We start from the raw sequence: 19251 nt of genomic DNA, 5'->3' as shown, positions 1-19251 counted from the left end.
TGGCTCACACTTTATCCATCCACCCACACGCACATACATACATCTTTCTCTGTCTCGCTATGCTTGGGTTCTCCTGCCCAGCCTTTGACTCTAAAGGTGGTCTTTCATTCACTGAGGTAGAGTCGCCAACAGTCTCCACACCAGCATAACAGAGGCTGCCTCTCTGGTTCCACCCCTCAATCCTCAAGCAGCCTCCTTCAGTTTGGGATGGGAAAGCAGTCTTGCTTCTAGCAGCCGGCTCTGTCTCCTCAGGGGACCATCCTTTCCTCAGAGGTGGCATCACACTTGCTGTCCCATGGCGTCTTCTCCCAGGGACCATGTCTCCCCATTCACTTAGCTCTGATCTGCAGCACCTGATCCCCTGGGAACATCGTGGTCATCCTATTCATGGTGACCCTTCATTGAAATGTAAGCCCCAGGATGGCGAGGAGTCTGTTCTCCGGAGACTAACCACAGCCAGAAATTTGCTTTAGTAGCAAAGTCAGCTGGACTCCCCACATTGCCCCATCCCAGGCTTTCCTCTGAGGGCCATGTCCCACATGGTTCTGGACCCCTTGGAAGCTCACGCAAGCCCCCAGCTTCCTCGGGAAGACGGAGAACTACTTTGGCTTGCTCCGAGTCCGTGCACATGTGGCTGGATCAGCAGTCTGCTCTCAGCCCAGAACGGTGTCATGTTGAGGCTGCTCCCCAGTCTGAGCGCGGCCGGGGCTGTGAGCTCCCTGCTTCTCCCTGCTGGAGCGCCAGCTGCCTTCTGGCTGCCCTTCTTCTCCTTCTTGAGAGAAGGCCCCTGCCGCCTTCTCCCCAGCACAGCAGTGACTGCAGCCCGTGTCCAGCCAGCTTCCGCAGCGGCTAGAGAGTTGCGCAACTTTAACTTATGTGTCTCTCTCTGTACCCGACCCGCCCTCTCCATCCTCAGGGGAGCCTGGGAGATTCCAAGAGGTCAAGTCTCCCTGCAGGACCTGCGGAAGCTTTGAGACACAGCAGGCTGAGTGGAACCCAATTTTGCTTCCTCTGATATTAAACTTGACCTTGAGTTGCTGTTTTACAATTTTAGAGTTTCTATGTGATATTTTCTGGGACAGAGAGGCAGGGATTTTCTTGTCTTCTACTCAGAGTGTTTGATTGAAGACTTGAACAGATGTAGGCAGCACTCATAATGATGAATATTTCTTAAGTGCTTATGATGAGCCACATAACATGAAAAATGCTCTGAACTCATTAGCCATATTGTAATAATCCCCTGACGCAAGTGTTTTCATCATCCCCATTTTATAGATGAGGAAACTGAGGCTCAGACAAGGTAATTACTTATACAAAGTCACAGCAAAGCTGGTATTCAGCCAGAGGCAAAGCTGGTATTCACTCCAAGGTCTTCCAGGCTCCTGAGCCATGCATTTGATACAGTACTTCACTGTCTCCTGGGGCCGTAACTGTATGCAGGACTTCTGGGCTCAGAATGCAAGGAATGAAGTTGATATTCCGGAAAAGTATGACTCAGGCTGCAATCAACGCACAGTCTCAGAGGGGCCAGGGAGGTGTGTCCCCTCTTTCCCTTCTCCCTTCCCCACCTCTTGCCATGGAGGTCCTGTCCTCTCTGCCTGGGGCAGGGGAGGTCACTGCATCTGCACGAGACTAGTGGCAGCAGTCTCACGTTCGTCACTAACTAATTTCATCTCTGCGGTTCACCTCGCGCACATCCCTCGTCTGGTGCCTTTCAAGCTAACTAGCCAGAAGCAGGTCTGGGATTAAATATTAGTGTTAACTTCAAACTTGGTATAAATCTATTGAACTGCATCCATGTTTACATAAATAAGCCAGAAAACAGCATCTGTTCTGCTTTCGTCAATACCGGGACGCCCACAGGTGTGAGTTATTAGCAATAACTGTAATTGCTTTGAGTGGAACAATAAATAGCACAGGGATCATGATGAGAAATGTCCTTGTATAGTATTAGCATAGGGGAATGCCTTAAACTGCTGTAGACTTCATCCGACACTGGTTTCCAGAGCTGGCTTCGCAACCCAGAGTGCTGAGCTTTTCCTGCTTCTGCAGGAGATAATTTTGAGCCTTTCTGAAACCACATTGATTTTATCAGCAGATGGCCCCCAGGATAGCATCTCACCTTCACTGTTGAGATTTCACTTGTTTGATGGGGTTCTGAAAAGTTACAAGCAAGAACAGGCACATACAAGCCATGTATCCTTGAGCTGCAGTGCTGAATTCCAAATTCCAGCCTCTGGGCAGCTGCAGCTTAAGGCAGAGCTGGCTGCAGCCCCTGCCACCTCCTAGGTCTTTAAGAAGACAGGATGGGGCTTCCCTGGTGGTTCAGTGGTAAAGAATCTGCCTGCTGATCCAGGAGACATGGGTTCAGTCCCTAATACAGGAAAACATGCATGCCACGGAGCACCTGAGCCCGTGCACGCCAGCTAGACCCCATGCTCTACACAGGAAAGCCCACCACAGTGAGAAGCCCATGCACCACAGCTGGGGCCTGGCCCCCAGTCGCCACAGCCAGAGAAAACGCCTGCAGCAACGAAGACCCAGCACAGGCAAAAATGAATGAAATTGTAAAAGGAAAAAGAAGACAAGACGGGTCACGGGGTAACCCCCGTGCTTCTCCCCTTAAGGGGGAGATTGTTCAGCCACAAAATGTTCCTCTTAGGGTGCAGCGCACACAGAGCCTGCAGTGCGCTGTGCTTAGTTGCTCAGTCGTGTCGACTCTTTCTGACCCCGTGGATTGTAGCCCGCCAGGCTCCTCAGTCCATGGGGATTCTCCAGGCAAGAAGACTGGAGTGGGTTGCTGTGCCCTCCTCCAGGGGATCTTCTCAACCCAGGGATCAAACCCAGGTCTCTCTCATTGCAGACGGCTTTTTTACCATCTGAGTCATCAGGGAAGCCCCCAGAGCATGCAGAGGAGAGTGTGTTCAAAGACTCCTTCCTCATCATCAAGTGAACATTTAAGGTTACAAGGGATAGACATGGGAAAGGGGCTTCAACTACTTCCCGAACAGAGTCATGTCTCGCTCCAGGTTGCCCCTCTCCTTCCCACCTCCACTTCCTCTGCTCTTGGCTTCTGCTAATCTTCAGCCTCCGTGAGGATTTCCAGATCTTTCAGACAATTTGGTGTTGAGGAGATTGATCACAGAGCAGATTATCACAAAGATAATCAACACTTCCTCACTGCCAGTCATCCCCTTCTGACATCTCCTGCCACTTGATGCTCAAAGTGTCTCCCTCTCTAGCTGGAGTTTCATTGTCTTATATCATCCTAGCCTTCACGAGTGCCAGAAATAAGAAATGAGGAGATGAAAATTGTCAGGTGCACAGCCCCTTTCCAGATCAAATCCATTTTCCAAAACTGTTGTACTTGCTCAGGCCAGGTTTAAACTCTGTCCCCCAAAGGCTAATTATTCATCTGCATAGCCTACCTTTCCATGTAACTGCTCATTCCCACTCTTCAGCGCAGCTCACTAAACCCTTCTGAACTGGACACTTTATCTGTGGCTCCATAGGATACAAGCCTATTTTAACTGTATCAGTTCACACACATGATACTCCATCAGGAAAGGAGAGGCGGAAGGGTCAAGGAAGAGTCCAGAGCTCTTTCTAATTTAAATGGACAACCTGGACTTGGAAAAAAAAAAATTCCTCATAGCTGGAGGTTTATTCTCAATCATCCTTAGACCAGGTAATGCCATGAAATCTTTTTAGCTTTTTCTTTTATCCTTTTGACAGGTATTTTTTAAGCTATGCATCAGGCCTCATGCTCAGCAGAAGTCCCGGACCGCATGAAGCCGATAACTTAGTGAGGGGTCAATAGCAGAGACCAGGTGACCTGTCCAGCTCCACCTCTCGGTCAGCACATGGGTTAGCAGTCATGAGCAATCTTTCCAGATCCATGCTCACTTAACCTGTGTGCAGGCTGCTCATTTGTCGTTAGCTTTTTGGTATAGGCAAGTTAAACACTGCCCTGCGTGTGTGTCCACCCTTAGTTGCTTCAGTCACGTCTGACTCTTCCAACCCTATGGACTGTAGCCCCAGGCTCCTCTGTCCATGGGATTCTCCAGGTAAGAATACTGGAGTGGGTAGCCGTGCTCTCCTCCAGGAGATCTTCCTGACCCAGGGATCGAACCCACATCTCTTGCATCTCCTGCTTTGGCAGGCCACCTAGGAAGCCCCAGACAGTGCTCTGGGACAGAGTTAAAAGGATCACACTGGAGGATGAGGTAACATCTTGCTGGGGATTTCTTTTTCCAGAAAAGTTTAGAAGGTGTGAAAGAGGGATTGGATCAATCACAGACTCACTCCCTCCTTCTTGACGCCAACAGAAATGGATCTGAGCAGTAGCTGAACAGATATATTTGGGGTCCACAAGAAACACACAGGTAGAAGCCACACTAGCCACCCGCTTCATTCTTGCTAATCGTTGCACAAGCAGATCTTCTCCTATGGGGTGTTAAGCCTCAGAACTTAGGCTGTCAGGCCACCGACTGGGAGGCAAACGAGGGGACTCAGGCCAGCAGCTAACCACGAAGCAGTCCTAGTGCACACAGGGCACCTCAGAACAATCCCATAAACGTTCCCCCCACCGCTGCCACCTCCCCCTCTCTCCCAAGGTCTCAGCTCCTAATTGCAAAGGCTTTTTGGCGTGGGAATGTCTTTGTGAAGAAGAGCAGACTCAATTTGTGCCGTCGCTCTAAAGAAGACTCAGGAACAAGGACGCTTCTCCAATTAATCAGCAAATGCTTGGCTCCAGCATTCGGCCAAAGGATCGATTTACATAAAGCTACTTCGCAAGATGAATTTGCCTCCCCCTCGACTCCTCCTGCATTCCCCTTGTCCAGCCAGCATTAGACATGCTACTGGATTTCAGATTGACAGTGTCAGCTACAACAATCAAATTAGGGATGAAAGCCTCGGAGGGCTGCCAAGAGAGAGGGGCGGAGGGGAAGGAGGGGGTGGGAACAGCATGTCTCATGGAGAGGAGGATGGATTGCACAGAAATGGGCTCCCTTTCCCAAACTCCACTGGGCAGATGCACAGCTTCAAACAAAGGAAAATTAGAAAACACCAGTCTCCATCTTTTTGAACCAAGTGGACCACTCTTCCCACCCTGGTCAAGATTAACAAATCAAACCAAAACATTTCACTGAATGGAAAAAAGTTGGCAGGGGGCTATCTCAGGTACAGTAGCTCAGACGATAAAGAATCCGCCTGCAGTGCAGGAGACCCAGGTTCAATCCCTGGATGGGGAAGATCCCCTGGAGAAGGGAATGGCTACCCACTCCAGTATTCCTGCCTGGAGAATTCCATGGAGGGAGGAGCCTAGCAGGGGTTGCAAGCAGTCAGATAAACTAAACGACTAACATCATTAGATCCTTACAGTCAGATTATTTTCAGTGCCAGGTTTTTGCACATGATATAAGAATACCTGAATCATGGTTTTACCCCCTGAAGGGTTCGTTGGCGATGAATGCACAAACTCAAGTCAGATGCCAGTAATTGGAATCCTGGTAATATTTCCTTGATCATTAGTGACACAAAGCCGACCAGAACAGAAGGCTTAATTTGGCTGACAATAAGAGCTCCCCAATCACACCGAAGTAACTGTTTTGTCGGTAAATTGTGATAATCCCAGGGATTAGTAAACTGTTGAGAAGCTAAGCCTCTGCACCACTAGCTGGAGATGAGCAATCAGTTATAATGCTATATCATGAACACAAAGAGCCTTCGCTGGAGTTACATATGACAGTTCAATGAAGAAAGCTTCTATTTGGACTGGAAGTGTTAGTTTTATCCTTTCAGCCCTAGAAGGGTGGTGGTTTGGAAAGGCAAATTAAACCCCACGACTGGAAGGAGGTTCTCTGCTCCTAGAAGGGATGACTGAATGACTGGACTATTTCAACTCATGACTTGCTTCCCTGAATCCAGAGGTTTCTGTCTTGACTGGCTCCTTCCCACATTTCCCACTGATAACTCAACCTCCCCTCACCACCCAGCAACCCTCCACTGGGCTCCTTCTTGGCAATGAATGGACACATCACTCTAGCATCCAGCTCCTAGCTTTGCCCTAGAACAGACTGATACAACAGGCATCAGCCACATGCGGCCGTCAGGCACTTATGGGATGGCTGGCTCGAACTGACATGGATTTAAAATACACACACAGATTCCAAAGACCTGGTATGAAAAATGAATGTGAAGTATCTCACTAATTTATTTTCATATTGAAATGATTATGTCTTAGATATGTCAGGTTAAGTGAAATACTTTATTAATATTCATCTCAACTGATTGCTTTTGATGCAGCTAAGAGAAATATTTTTTAAGGTTTTTTTAAAAATGTGAGCCATTTTTAGAGTCTTTGTTGAGTTATTACAATGTTGTTTCTCTTTTATGTTTTGGTTTTTGTGGCCTTGAAGCGTACGGGATCTTAGTTCCCTGACCAGGGATCAAACCTGCACCCCTGCCCTGGAAGGTGATGTTTTACCCACTGCATCACCAGAAAAGTCCCTGAGAAAATGTAATGGCACTAGTGGCTCATATGATGCTTGGATAAGACAGAACTGCTCTAGAATTAACAGGTCTTCTCTGAAGGGGCAGGCTTCCCTGGTGGCTCAGACAATAAAAAATTCACCTGCAATGCAGGAGACCTGAGTTTGATCCCTGGGTCAGAAAGATGCCCTGGAGAAGAGCCACTTCTGAAGACCCACTCCAGAATTCTTGCCTGGAGAATTCCATGGACAGAGGATTACAGTCCATAGGGTCACAAAGAGCCGGACACAGCTGAGCTAATACGTTCACTTTCACTTTCTTTGGAAGGATACTGGCCTCCGCACCCTTCAGTCCTGGGAGTGTTCTGTTGGCAAGCACAGAGAATAATTTGGTTTTGACTTGGGGGCAATTAGTTTAAATGGGCCCTGCATTCCCCCAGCCTACGTCCTCCCTGTTATGATTGTCCATGACAATCTTTTGCTTTACTCATTTGCTTTAACCTGGGAAACCTGAATACATTAGTCTGTGGTCTCTAGAACATCAGCCCAGAAAGAGAAAGGGTGCCTCTACTACTCAGAGCAACCAAGAACCCCAATCCCATTTGCAGGCTTTTGTAGCAGCTTATAGCCCTCAGCCCCTCAGAGGGTCACTGAGTTCCGCTGTGCTCGAACACCAGGCCAGCATCGGCCATCGCGGCTCTAGACCTGCCTCTCAGCCTGGCCGTGCCCTTCTGCTCACTTCCTGCCCTCCAGTGACTCCTCTCTTAGATTGCAGCTCTCTGAGAAATCTGTGGGAAATTCCTCACCTGTGAGCCTCCACCAGGAATGTCCCCGTCTCACTCAGGCAGAGCCTCACCTGAAGGTTTGGGAGGGACAAAGTACTTGGTTTGCCTCTGCCGGATCTCTGGGATTCCAGGGAGAGGTGGAGTCACCCAGAGACTCTTAGTCCTTTCTGGGTCAGCCTCCAAACTGGGCCCCTCAGTGGATTTCTAAAATACAGGTTAGACGTTGTCACTCTGCCTGCCATGGCCTCCTCCTGTGAGGAGACCCTCTCCCTCCATCAATCCATCTATCTGTCTATTACCTATCCATTTACCTACTCATCCATTCAATCCTCCTTTCATCTACTTACCTACCTATCTATCCATCTGTCTTTCTACCATCTATCTACCGATCTACCATCCTACCTACCCATCCATCCATCCATCCATCCATCTACCTACCTACCCATCCACCCATCTATCTATTGATCAATCTAGCTACCTACCTACCCGTGTACCTACCTATCCCATGATCATTTTGCCCAACACCAGCAAGCCTACACCTGAGACACCAAACTCCTTTGCATCTTGGACCCAAGATGTTCCCTAAGCAGACTAGACATGTAAAGAAGTAGGATGCTGTATTTGTTAACTTCATGCTGATAAAATAAAGATAGTGGTTTGCATTTATATCCTGCTTAGAATATAGGAAGCACTTGCTTGTTCATTATCTATGATGCTTATCCTAATTTCAAAGAAGTACAAATTGAAGTTTAAAGAATTGAATTAATACTCTTAAAGACACAGAGCTAGAATATGAACTTGCCACCTAGATACACTAATTATCCTACCCATGTTCACAAACTTGTTCAAAGTGTCCAGAAATCATCCTCAAGGCTTCTGATTCAGTAGGTCTGGGATGGGTCCCAGGAATGAGTCTTAAATTTTTTTTTTTTTACTATGGAAAGTTTCACCCTTGTGTAAAAGTCAAGCATGGATTATAAACAAACCCCCTCAATACCCATCACTGAGCTCTAATAAGTATTAACTCATGGTCAATCTTGTTTCATCAATATCTCTACCCAAGTCTTCCTCTCCTATGTTGTTTTGAAGTAAAACTCAGACATTATCATTTCATCCTTAATTATTTCAGTATGTATCTCTCAGTGAAAGATGATGCTGTGAAAGTGCTGCACTCAATATGCCAGCAAATTTGGAAAACTCAGCAGTGGCCACAGGACTGGAAAAGGTCAGTTGTCATTCCAATCCCAAAGAAAAGCAATGCCAAAGAATGCTCAAACTACCACACAATTGCACTCATCTCACATGCTAGTAAAGTAATGCTCAAAATTCTCCAAGCCAGACTTCAGCAATACGTGAACTGTGAACTCACTGATGTTCAAGCTGGTTTTAGAAAAGGCAGAGGAACAAGAGATCAAATTTCCAACATCCGCTGGATCATGGAAAAAGCAAGAGAGTTTCAGAAAAACATCTATTTCTGCTTTATTGACTATGCCAAAGCCTTTGACTGTGTGGATCACAATAAACTGTGGAAAATTCTGAAAGAGATGGGAATACCAGACCACCTAACCTGCCTCTTGAGAAATCTGTATGCAGGTCAGGAAGCAACAGTTAGAACTGGACATGGAACCACAGACTGGTTCCAAATAGGAAAAGGAGCACGTCAAGGCTGTATATTGTCACCCTGCTTATTTAACTTCTATGCAGAGTACATCATGAGAAACACTGGACTGGAAGAAACACAAGCTGGAATCAAGATTGCCGGAAGAAAGATCAATAACCTCATATATGCAGATGACAATACCCTTATGGCAGAAAGTGAAGAGGAGCTAAAAAGCCTCTTGATGAAAGTAAAAGACAAGAGTGAAAAAGTTGGCTTAAAGCTCAACATTCAGAAAACGAAGATCATGGCATCTGGTCCCATCACTTCATGTGAAATAGATGGGGAAACAGTAGAAAGAGTGTCAGACTTTATTTTTGGGGGCTCCAAAATCACTGCAGATGGTCACTGCAGCCATGAAATTAAAAGATGCTTACTCCTTGGAAGAAAAGTTATGACCAACCTAGATAGCATATTGAAAAGCAGAGACATTACTTTGCCGACTAAGGTCCGTCTAGTCAAGGCTATGGTTTTTCCAGTGGTCATGTATGGATGTGAGACTTGGACTGTGAAGAAGGCTGTGTGCCGAAGAATTGATGCTTTTGAACTCTGGTGTTGGAGAAGACTCTTGAGAGTCCCTTGGACTGCAGGGAGATCCAACCAGTCCATTCTGAAGGAGATCAACCCTGGGATTTCTTTGGAAGGAATGATGCTAAAGCTGAAGCTCCAGTACTTTGGCCACCTCACGCGACGAGTTGACTCATTGGAAAAGACTCTGATGCTGGGAGGGATTGGGGCAGGAGGAGAAGGGGACAACAGAGGATGAGATGGCTGGATGGCATCACTGACTCGATGGACATAAGTCTGAGTGAACTCTGGGAGTTGGTGATGGACAGGGAGGCCTGGCGTGCTGCGATTCATGGGGTCGCAAAGAGTCGGACACGACTGAGCGACTGAACTGATGTATCTCTCAAAGATAAAGACTTAAGTGAAAGAAAAAATAACGCATACAAAACATTGAAAACATAATGATGTTATCATATCTACATTATTTTTAAAAACAGAGAGCTATATATTTTTTTCAAGGCCTCATCAGTAAATTCTGATCAGGTAGGCAGTGAGCCCCACTGTGGGGACAGCTGCCCTGTTAATAACATTTTCAAACTATCCTGATTTTTATCCAACTTTCCACTTTAAAAGACAAATCCAAAGTACTTGATTAAACAGATCTGCATCTCTGCAAGTCTTAGTAATTCAGATTAGCATCTCTCCCTTCCCCACCCCACCCAAAACATAAAAAGATTTTGAACTTTGAGGAAAACAAAACTGTGAATTATTTTCCTTGGTGGTTAGGAACAATCTTACAGTGTGAATTTAGATACAGGCTTTCTACTTGTTGAAAAGGAAAAAAAAGAAAACAGTGAAATTGCAGCTCTTATGTTTTGAAGTGTCTAGTTTTTATATTCATATATGTGAAAGAGTCTGTTTATTTGTATCTGTGATCAATGAGATGCACGTTCCAGGAGAAGAGAAGCCTGGTTCTGTTCACTTCTGGGTCCCAGTAGTGCAGCGCACAGTAGGTGCTCAACTCACTTTCTGTTGCGTGGAGTGAAAATCTGAACAGTCATTTAATCCCCCCCAGTCTTCAGTATCTGAATGCTGTGGCTAGAACTTTTCTAATGAGCTTGTCCAGAGAAGGCGAAAAGGAAGGAACTTTTATTGAAGTGCTTCATTCTGTGACTTTTTAACATCAAGGGGGCAGGCAATGTCAACCCTGCTGCAGTGAAATATTAGAAACCCAGCTGGAGCCATCGGAAATCATTGTTGTTGGGGAGGCGGAGATGGTCCCCCATTGATACTTTGAGTCTCTGGATCTCTGAGATAGGTGGCGTTTCCTTCAGGAAATGATTCAGGTATTCTACTGGAATCTCCCTCAGACAAAGAATGCTATTGACCAGACACTCAGCTGGATATATCAGGACTTCATCAGTTCAGTTCAATCGCTCAGTGGTGTCCAACTCTCTGCGACCCCAGGGACTGCAGCACACCAGGCCTCCCTGTCCATCACCAACTCCCGGAGTTTACTTAAACTCAAGTCCATTGAGTCAGTGATGCCATCCAACCATCTCGTCCTCTGTTGTCCCCTTCTCCCGCCTTCAGTCTTTCCCAGCATCAGGGTCGTTTCAAATGAGTCAGTTCTTTGCATCAGGTAGCCAAAGTATTAGAGTTTCAGCATCAGTCCTTCCAGTGAATATTCAGGACTGATTTCCTTTAGGATGGACTGCTTGGATCTCCTTGCAGTCCAGGGGACTCTCAAGAGTCTTCTCCAATACCACAGTTCAAAAGCATCAATTCTTCAATGCTCAGCTTTCTTTATAGTCCAACTCTCCATCCATACAAGACTACTGGAAAAATCATAACTTTGACTAGATGGACCTTTGTTGGCAAAGTAATATCTCTGCTTTTTAATATGCTCACTAGGCTGATCATAACTTTTCTTCCAAGGGACAAGCGTCTTTTAATTTCATGGCAGCAGTCACCATCTGCAGTGATTTTGGAGCTCCCCAAAATAAAGTCTGTCACTGTTTCCACTGTTTCTCCATCTTAGCTGGGACCTATGTTTGGGGCTCATTTGGTTTTGACAGTGACCCGACTGCAAACATATAATCTTGCTTATTAAGATAAATTCCTGCATAAGAGATTTACCTTTTAAGATAAATCCCCCCTGAAACCCACATTGTAAAAATCCTCAGGGAATAATTTTTCCTGCATATTTGTCCCTCCTGCTGTATAAAATGAGGTAAGCAAAGCAGAACCTCTCTCTTTGGTTCCTAGAGCAGAGTGACGCATCACATTTGCCATATTTTAGGAGCTGAGGGTAGGGGAGCAAGGTTCAGCTTTGTACAGGATGGTAACATTGAGAGTCCAAGAAATTTTAGATTCATGGATTATCTGTCAGAAATGAAATGGGTTTGGGTTGATACCTACTACACCAATGGACTATTTCTTTCTGCTAGGCAGTGTGAGTGATTAGGAAAGTAATTTTAGTACAGTCTTGGGCCAAAGAGAATCCTGATCCCCAGTCCAATGAAGGTTCTAAATATAAATGCTTTTAGATCATACCCTCTTTTAGTTTGGCTAATCAAGAGTTTATATATATATATATATACATATATATATATATATTTTTTAATGTTACTAAAAAGGCCCTTGATTAGTCTCAGTGCAAAGGGTTTGGGGAAATAGACAAAGAAGGTGCCATATTGGGTTGCTGCTTTTTTTTTTTTCTCAATTAGCTTCCCCTCATGGCCTCTTGGCCCTTGATCCTGGATATGTCATCTTTCAGGGGTGATTTTTTTTAATCTTCTGAGAACTTCCTGATTTAGGAAAACCAACCTTGAAGCCTTCATATGAAGCGCTTTGGTTTGAATCCCTTGGGTTCCCTTTACCAATATCAGCTCCCATCTCCTGCTTCTTTGGACTTTGCTGCTAAACCTCATGGCTGGGAACTTCTTCAGCAAGCTGTCCTTGAGCTGCTGGAGTCCCTTCATCCAGACTTACGGAGAGCAGGCAAACCAGGGAATTCATATTTCTCCTGGGTGGTCGAACAAGGACTGTCTAATGCTGGGCTACAAAGACCCAGCGCCCTTGGTTAGAGACTGGAGCTCCCAGGGCGTTGGGACAAGGCCAGCACTTTACCTGACTGCCCTTTATTTCCTTCTCCATCCCTTATTTGTCTCTCCCGGGAGTGCTTTGTAAATCCATCACTGGAGCAAGCATCTGCTTCTGAAAGAGCCCCCCTAAGACACTCCTTTCATCCTGAATCAAACGCTCCTGTTTTATCTAAAAGAATCTAGAGTCAAATATGGATACTGCTATCTAGATGATAGAGGAGAGGAAGTTTTTACATTATTTATTTGTTTATTTTTACCCTTGGCTGTGCTGCGTTTTCATTGCTACACATGCGCTTTCTCTAGTTGCGGTGATCCAGGGCTACCTTCCAGCTCAGCGCGCAGGCGTCTCCCTGCGGCGCCTTCCCTTGCTGCGGACCACAGGCCAGGGGCGCACGGGCTTCCTTAGTTGCAGTGCTCAGGGTTGTCTGCCTTGCAGCGCGTGGGATCTTCACGGACTGGAGATCGAACCCGTGTCCCCTGCATTGGCAGGCCGATTCTTAACCACTGGATCACCAGGAAAGCCCGAGAGGAAGTTTGATCTCCCTCAGATTTTATGAAAAGAATAGTAACGATGTTTATGTGTTCTGTTCTTTGCAGAGTTGTAGGCCTGTGTCCTGAGGTTGGTGAAAGGGGACATTTTCAGCACTGTAAATCCAGGACAAAATGGGGAAAGTTCAAGAAATAAATGCAGCCTTTCACTGAATGCCTCCAGGGCTCCAGGCACCGTGCAAAGTATACACATACCAACTCATTTCATACTCAGTGTTAATCTGCAGATCAGTAAGGGGAAACTAAGGCATGGAGCATTTCAGTAGTTTTCGTGATCATACAGCTAATAAGTGGCTCTATCACTTCAGACACAAGAATTTCCCAAGGTTGGGGAGCTTCCAAACCATGTCCTGAAACTTGGGAGTGATTGGAGATGGACCTCCAAGAGCGAATCTCCCCCACCCCCGTAAGCTGCCATTTAACACAGACAGGACCTCCTCGTAGCTTGAAGGTGATCAGGACAAACACTTTGTCCCCACCGGAGCAGAGAGGAGAGCATTTTCCTGCGTCTTGCCTTGCCTGGTAAACATGGGGAGGCAGGGGTGGGCTGAAGGTGGGGACTGTCATTCACTGCTGCTCGGAGAACAAAGCATGCCTGACATTGCAGGGAGAGCCCCGGGAAGCATTTCAAAAGTGCCACTGAAACTAGACAACCTTTCAATCCATTTATCAAAGTGTCTGCATTTCCCGTTTCAAGGTAGATGAAACGATAATAAATTTGCGAAGAAAGTTAATCTGTGTCCAAAGCATTTTAGTAAATTAAAAAGGTGCGGGGGGGTGGGGGGCAGTGCTGGCTGGAAGGGGGATCTGTTGGTTCTTGCCAACTCCTGTTTGACTTACTGTCTCCTTAATAAGTTCTCTTTGGTTTGGTGTTTTGGGATGGAATAATCAGTTGGTTAATCATTTTCCGGAAGCAGGAAAATGCACTTTAGCTAATGCAGTTCTCCTTTCTGAGTCCTAATTATTTAAAAAGGCATTCCAATCTGTAGCCCCACTTTTCAACCAAGAAAGCCTTTCCTACCAGTCTTCTTTTATTTCCCCAGAAAACCCCAGCTCAACTCTCTCAGCCTAATCCAACCTCATTCCTTCCCCCCAGGGTTGTTTCCCTGGCCACTTTTGAGCATCTCCCCAGGAAGAGGGAAGCACTAACCCCCGACAAGCAACTGGCCAAGACTACGCTCTGGGCACCCCGGATAGACTTTGTTATTTTTATCTAAGTGTCAGGCAAAAATGGTGACTCTTGTCTCTCTCAAAGATAGTACTTAACAATAGCTCCATGCTCTGGCATCACGCTGAGATAAACACACTATTAGGAACCCTCACAAAGGCCCCAAGATAATTGTGAAGGGACAGTTACCGAAAATGAAGCACCCAGACCTGAAGCCTCCTCCACACCCCATCAGTAACACCATTAAAGCTGTCAGTTTGTCAGCCCACTAGAGGTATTTATAAAATCAATATACAGTCCCGCAGATAAATGGCAGTGGTACCGTTAGCCAGAGAAAAGAGGCTCCATGGAAAATAAAATTAATAAAATTTACAAGCAGATTGTCATGGGGAACAGATGAATTCCCTACCATCTAGTTTTGCTCAAATTGTGGCAAGAGGAAGGCATGGCAAGGAGGTGGCAAGAGCAGTGCTTTAAATGGGGCTTCTGGAATTAGGGGCAAGACTGGGTGTGTTTACAGCAAGAGAACAGTGAATGGAGACCCACGTGGGCGTCCCATCCCAGTGCAGGATTTTGTCTGTGTGACCACTTTCGTGGGAGATTGCCTGGCACCTCCACCAGATTTTTCTGCTTAAATAAGACTGTCCTCTCTTCATCCCACTGTACTGCAGACCAGAATACGCATACAATTGCTATCGGTTCAATATACTGGGGTACCTTAAACTCAAAGGGTGAAGGCATTATTGGACTATGGACCACTTCATCTGGCTTTCAAGTGTGCTTAGAGCTGACCATTCTAAACCTCTCTCCTGTTTCCTCCACCTGCCCCTGATTTTGAGCATTAGCTGTTTGCCAAAAATGTGGCCTGAGCAGTTTCCCGGAGTGGCCAAAGCCAGCAGCCAAGCCTGAGAGAGAAGCAGGCAGGGGCTCACTGTCCTGGAGACCAGCCTTCCCTTGGCAGAAAAGACTGGGCCCTTTGTGGCTGCCGGAGCCTCGGGTTCAGCCCAGATGCCTGGTGGAAATTGCCTGAGTCGGATGACAGGACCTGGGCCCCCTTCTCTTGAAGGCTGATGGAGAGCAGGGAAGTGGCCTTGGTGACACTGCCTGACCTCTGCTGTTGTCGTGGGCTTTGTTCAGCGCCCAGACTGCAGGCTGGAGCCCTGCTCATTGAATCAGGCCCAGCCTGGGGAGCCTGCAGCGGGGCGCACTCTGCATCTGAATTTACTGACATCAGTTGCAGGCAGAGGAAACTGGATTCGAGACTGGGAGCGCCCTGTCACTCAGCCCCAAGACTTCCCTCTGCGTTTGTCTCTGCACCTGACCCCAACACCAGACCCGGCCTCGGGGCCTCACAGTGGCCCCCGTCTCCATGGGTCTTGAGTTTGGCCCACTGCTCAGAGAGAGTATGGCCACTCAGCTCAGTAGATGAGAGCAGAAAAATGGACACCCCCCTTCTGCTTCCCAGGTTTCCTCTTGCTCCCTGGCAAAATGGTTAATTTAGAGGGCCCAGGTTTTAGTGGAGGATGGTGGTCTGACTTCTCTTTCCAAATATATTTGGAATCGTCTGTAGCTTTGGATTAGGTGCCCATGGACAATCAGCATGAGCATGTCCGTCTGCCTCTAGGGCAGCATGGCAATTTAAGACATGTTCCCTGGGACCCAGTACATCTCTTCAGACGACTTTATATCAAGGACGCAGCCCAACAAGCGTCCTCAAAGTGTGTGGGCGCTGGGAAAATTCAGCCCAGGGCTGCCTTAAATGGCAGATAAATAAATACCTGACAGCATGGATCACAGCCATCTACAGAATCAGACGATGTACGGCCATTAAAAAATGTTGGCATTGGCATACAGTTAATGACAGAAACAGATGTTCTCAATATAGTGGGGAGAAAAGGGTTATAGCAGACGATATACCATGCGATCATATTGGTGAAATACATATACATATCGCTCCTAATTGGTAACAGTGGTTGTATCTGGGTAGGACATTGTTTACCTTCATATCTGAAAGTTATTGTGTTCTTTTCAAAATAAGGAAGATACATATTTGTATATATAGACGTGATTGATACACAAATATATGCTTGATTACTCACTAAGACCCCAAGCAAGCTTGGGGTGTGAATGAAAACAGGTGCATATATTTGGTCCAGCAAAAAAGAAAACTGAAAGGCCGTGAGAAGCAAAACAAACGCATGGGTCTCAGGAAAAGAAATTGAGGCTTTGGGGAACTCCGGGAGTTGGTGATGGACAGGGAGGCCTGGCATGCTGCGATTCATGGGGTCGCAAAGAGTCGGACACGACTGAGCAACTGAACTGAACTGAACTGAACTGAACTGAAAGAGGACACTGATACAGACTTGTTTCTGAGCAGCTTTGAGACCCAAACTTTGTCCCTTTCCCCTCCCTGCTCAAAACAGCATGGTACGCTGTTAAATACTACAGGAAGTACAGTAGAGCCCCTATTTTGGGTGGGTTTGTGGAAATGCAATTTGAATCCATCGTACCTATCCCTAAGACAATCCCCAGGAGGCCCCCGCCACCCCGAGTCTCTCCGGAGCCCCAGAAAAGCAGAGATGGTATCTCCCCCCACGTCAGAAAATCCGGATGGCCAGGCTGCATTCCCATCTCAGATGACAAAGGCAGAGTCCCTGAGAAGATGGGGGAGGGAGGTGTTGACCCTGCCCTGGGGAGGGGCGCCATGGGGGAGGGGAGGAAGGGGTCATCTCTGGGAGGTGGCAAAACAGAATTGGGTGCAGTGTGCAACAAATAACCCACGCTTGGCTCGTGGCCTGGAGGTGCGAGACCACCCACAGAGCCCGCCCTGGAGGCAGCCGGCTGCCTGCGAGCCATTTCAGCAAGGCCGTCACCAGAAGAACAATGTGAGGGCTGCTACCAGCCTGGGGCCTGAAACTAAACAGTCCCCCAAACACTCCTGACCGCAGACGCAGCCACCAGAGGGGTTTTGTTATCATAATGAGATGCAGATAAAGCCTGGCTGGGTCCTTAACGCCTGTGCCTCTTCTCTTCTTGTTTAGAGATCTGAGCGAAAACCAGATCCTGGGAATCCCGAGGAAGGCGTTCCGCGGCATCGCCGACGTGAAGAACCTGTAAGTGATGTTTCTGTTGTTTTGCTGCAGACGGGCTCTCTGGGCAAAGGCGGGGTGAGCGACCCTGGACAGGCAGGCAGCATCCCGCGCCTGGAGCTGCCTCCGGCCGGCTGCCTTTGGGACAGATTGAGGGGTGTGCTGAAGTGGTTTCCAGAATGCCGAGGCAGCTCTTCTTTGATCATTCATCCCCAAGCATCAATATAGAGTCCCAGACCCCAGTCACACTCCTGTTCCACAGCAGCCCTGTGGCCTGAGGCTTGACTCAGCTTCTCCCAAGCTCATTACCTTCTATAAAACGGGGGTGATAGCCTGGTGGGGTATTGGTGCAAAAGAGAAAATGCTTTTCATGCTGAGTGCCTCAGCGTAGTAAGTGTTCAGCAAGTGGGAGCCTTGGTGATGCTGAAGATCGTGATGGTGAAGATCGCACTGTTATTAAATGGGTTCTTATGAGGGAGCATCAGGCCTTATGTGCCAGGATCCTGGGGTAACATAGCCAGACCTACTGCACTAGGCGCTTGGGGCTTTTCTTCATTTTTTATTTTGAAATAAGTATTGATTCATAGGAAGTTTCAAAAGTAGTAGAGCAGTCTGTATACCCTTTCTGCACTCCTATGTGTCTGTGTCCACACATGTGCGCGTGGGCAGGTCTATGTCATTTTAGGATTCCCTTGCCCGTTACTGCAACTGATGCAGAACTGTTCCATCACCCTGCTTTTGAACTTGCCAAATGACTTTTGTCGCTTCTTGCCTGGCCCCCACTGTTTGCCGCTAATCATGGCTCCTGGGCCCTTCCTTCACCAGGAGTGTGCCTTTGGAATTTTCTGCCTGCCCTCCTGAGCCCATGTGCTCAGAACCTGAGTTTGGGGAGGGGCACAAACGGGGCGTTTCTGCCCACTGGCCTCCTGCACAGGCTTGTCTCCAACTTGAAAAGTCTTGAAGGAGATTTTTTTAAAAAAAACTACTGTAGCTCTGACATTTCCCTATAAGGACTGCAGGGACTTTGGTGTGCCAGGAAGGTGATGATGGCTTCCAAATACAGGCTGTCTGCCTCCGCTTTGCTGAGAACTGAGCAGAAAGCTTTAGGTGTTTACCATGCAAAGCACACCAGAGGGCACAGGCATCTGGGGTGAAGGGGGCAAGGGCCAGAGAGGACTGTGCAAGGGGCTCCGGGTAGGAGGCTGCCAACTGCTTCATCTGCCCAGCAGCAGAGAAGGGCCGGGAAGAGCAGACAAAGACTGTGGAGACTGTGACTCAAGACGGAGCACAAAAGAGTTGATGTTGAACAGTGTCCCAGAAAAGCAGGAAAGGGTCAGCTCCCGAAATTTCCCAGGTCAGTGAGAAAACTGAGGACCAGAGAACAGTGACTAACTCAAAGTCAACCATCCTCCTGATTGTTGAGCCCCCAGTTATCATCTTACATACAGAAAGGGATAGATCTATCCTGTTACATGGCTGTACTTTAAAATGAGCCAGTTAATACAAAGTGAATCATGGTGATGGATAAGCAGGACTGTGTAATTACTAACTACATTTGTGAGTCTCAGGCAAGTGGTTCATTCTTAGAGTCATCCTCAATAGTTGCTGGGGTTTGAGGGGTTTTTGTTGCTGTTTTCCTGTACTGTCTCTAGTTTCACAAATCAAGAACTATGGACAGGGCCTCCTTCTCCACCTGGATGTGTATCCTGAACAGCAAGGACCTAGGGGGACAGGGGAGGCAAATCAACTCACTGCTTAAAGGATGAATTAATCAACAAAGCACAAGAGGTTGATTACTTTAATGCTCCTGATCAGTCAGCATGCTTCTGGGGACCAGGACCTCTAAGGCCCAGAAGCATTAGTCATGGTCTCAGGTGAGTTATGGTGTAACTGAG

General features: G+C 47.2%; 1 protein-coding gene across 2 annotated transcripts in view; it reads left to right on the top strand.

Annotated features, from left to right (window-relative positions):
- Window positions 1-19251, top strand: part of SLIT3 (slit guidance ligand 3) — a 722678-nt gene that overhangs the window by 463922 nt on the left and 239505 nt on the right. For both annotated transcript variants that reach the window (XM_068990416.1, XM_068990417.1), the window contains exon 5: window positions 17309-17380. In XM_068990416.1, the coding sequence (XP_068846517.1) occupies window positions 17309-17380 (72 nt within the window). The remainder of the gene's footprint in view (window positions 1-17308; window positions 17381-19251) is intronic.

Source organism: Capricornis sumatraensis, chromosome 18 (genome assembly GCF_032405125.1).
Source record: "Capricornis sumatraensis isolate serow.1 chromosome 18, serow.2, whole genome shotgun sequence".
Classification (NCBI taxonomy): Eukaryota; Metazoa; Chordata; class Mammalia; order Artiodactyla; family Bovidae; genus Capricornis; species Capricornis sumatraensis.
The sequence above is the reverse complement of the archived record's forward strand: the minus strand, read 5'-3'. Positions and strand labels throughout refer to the sequence as shown.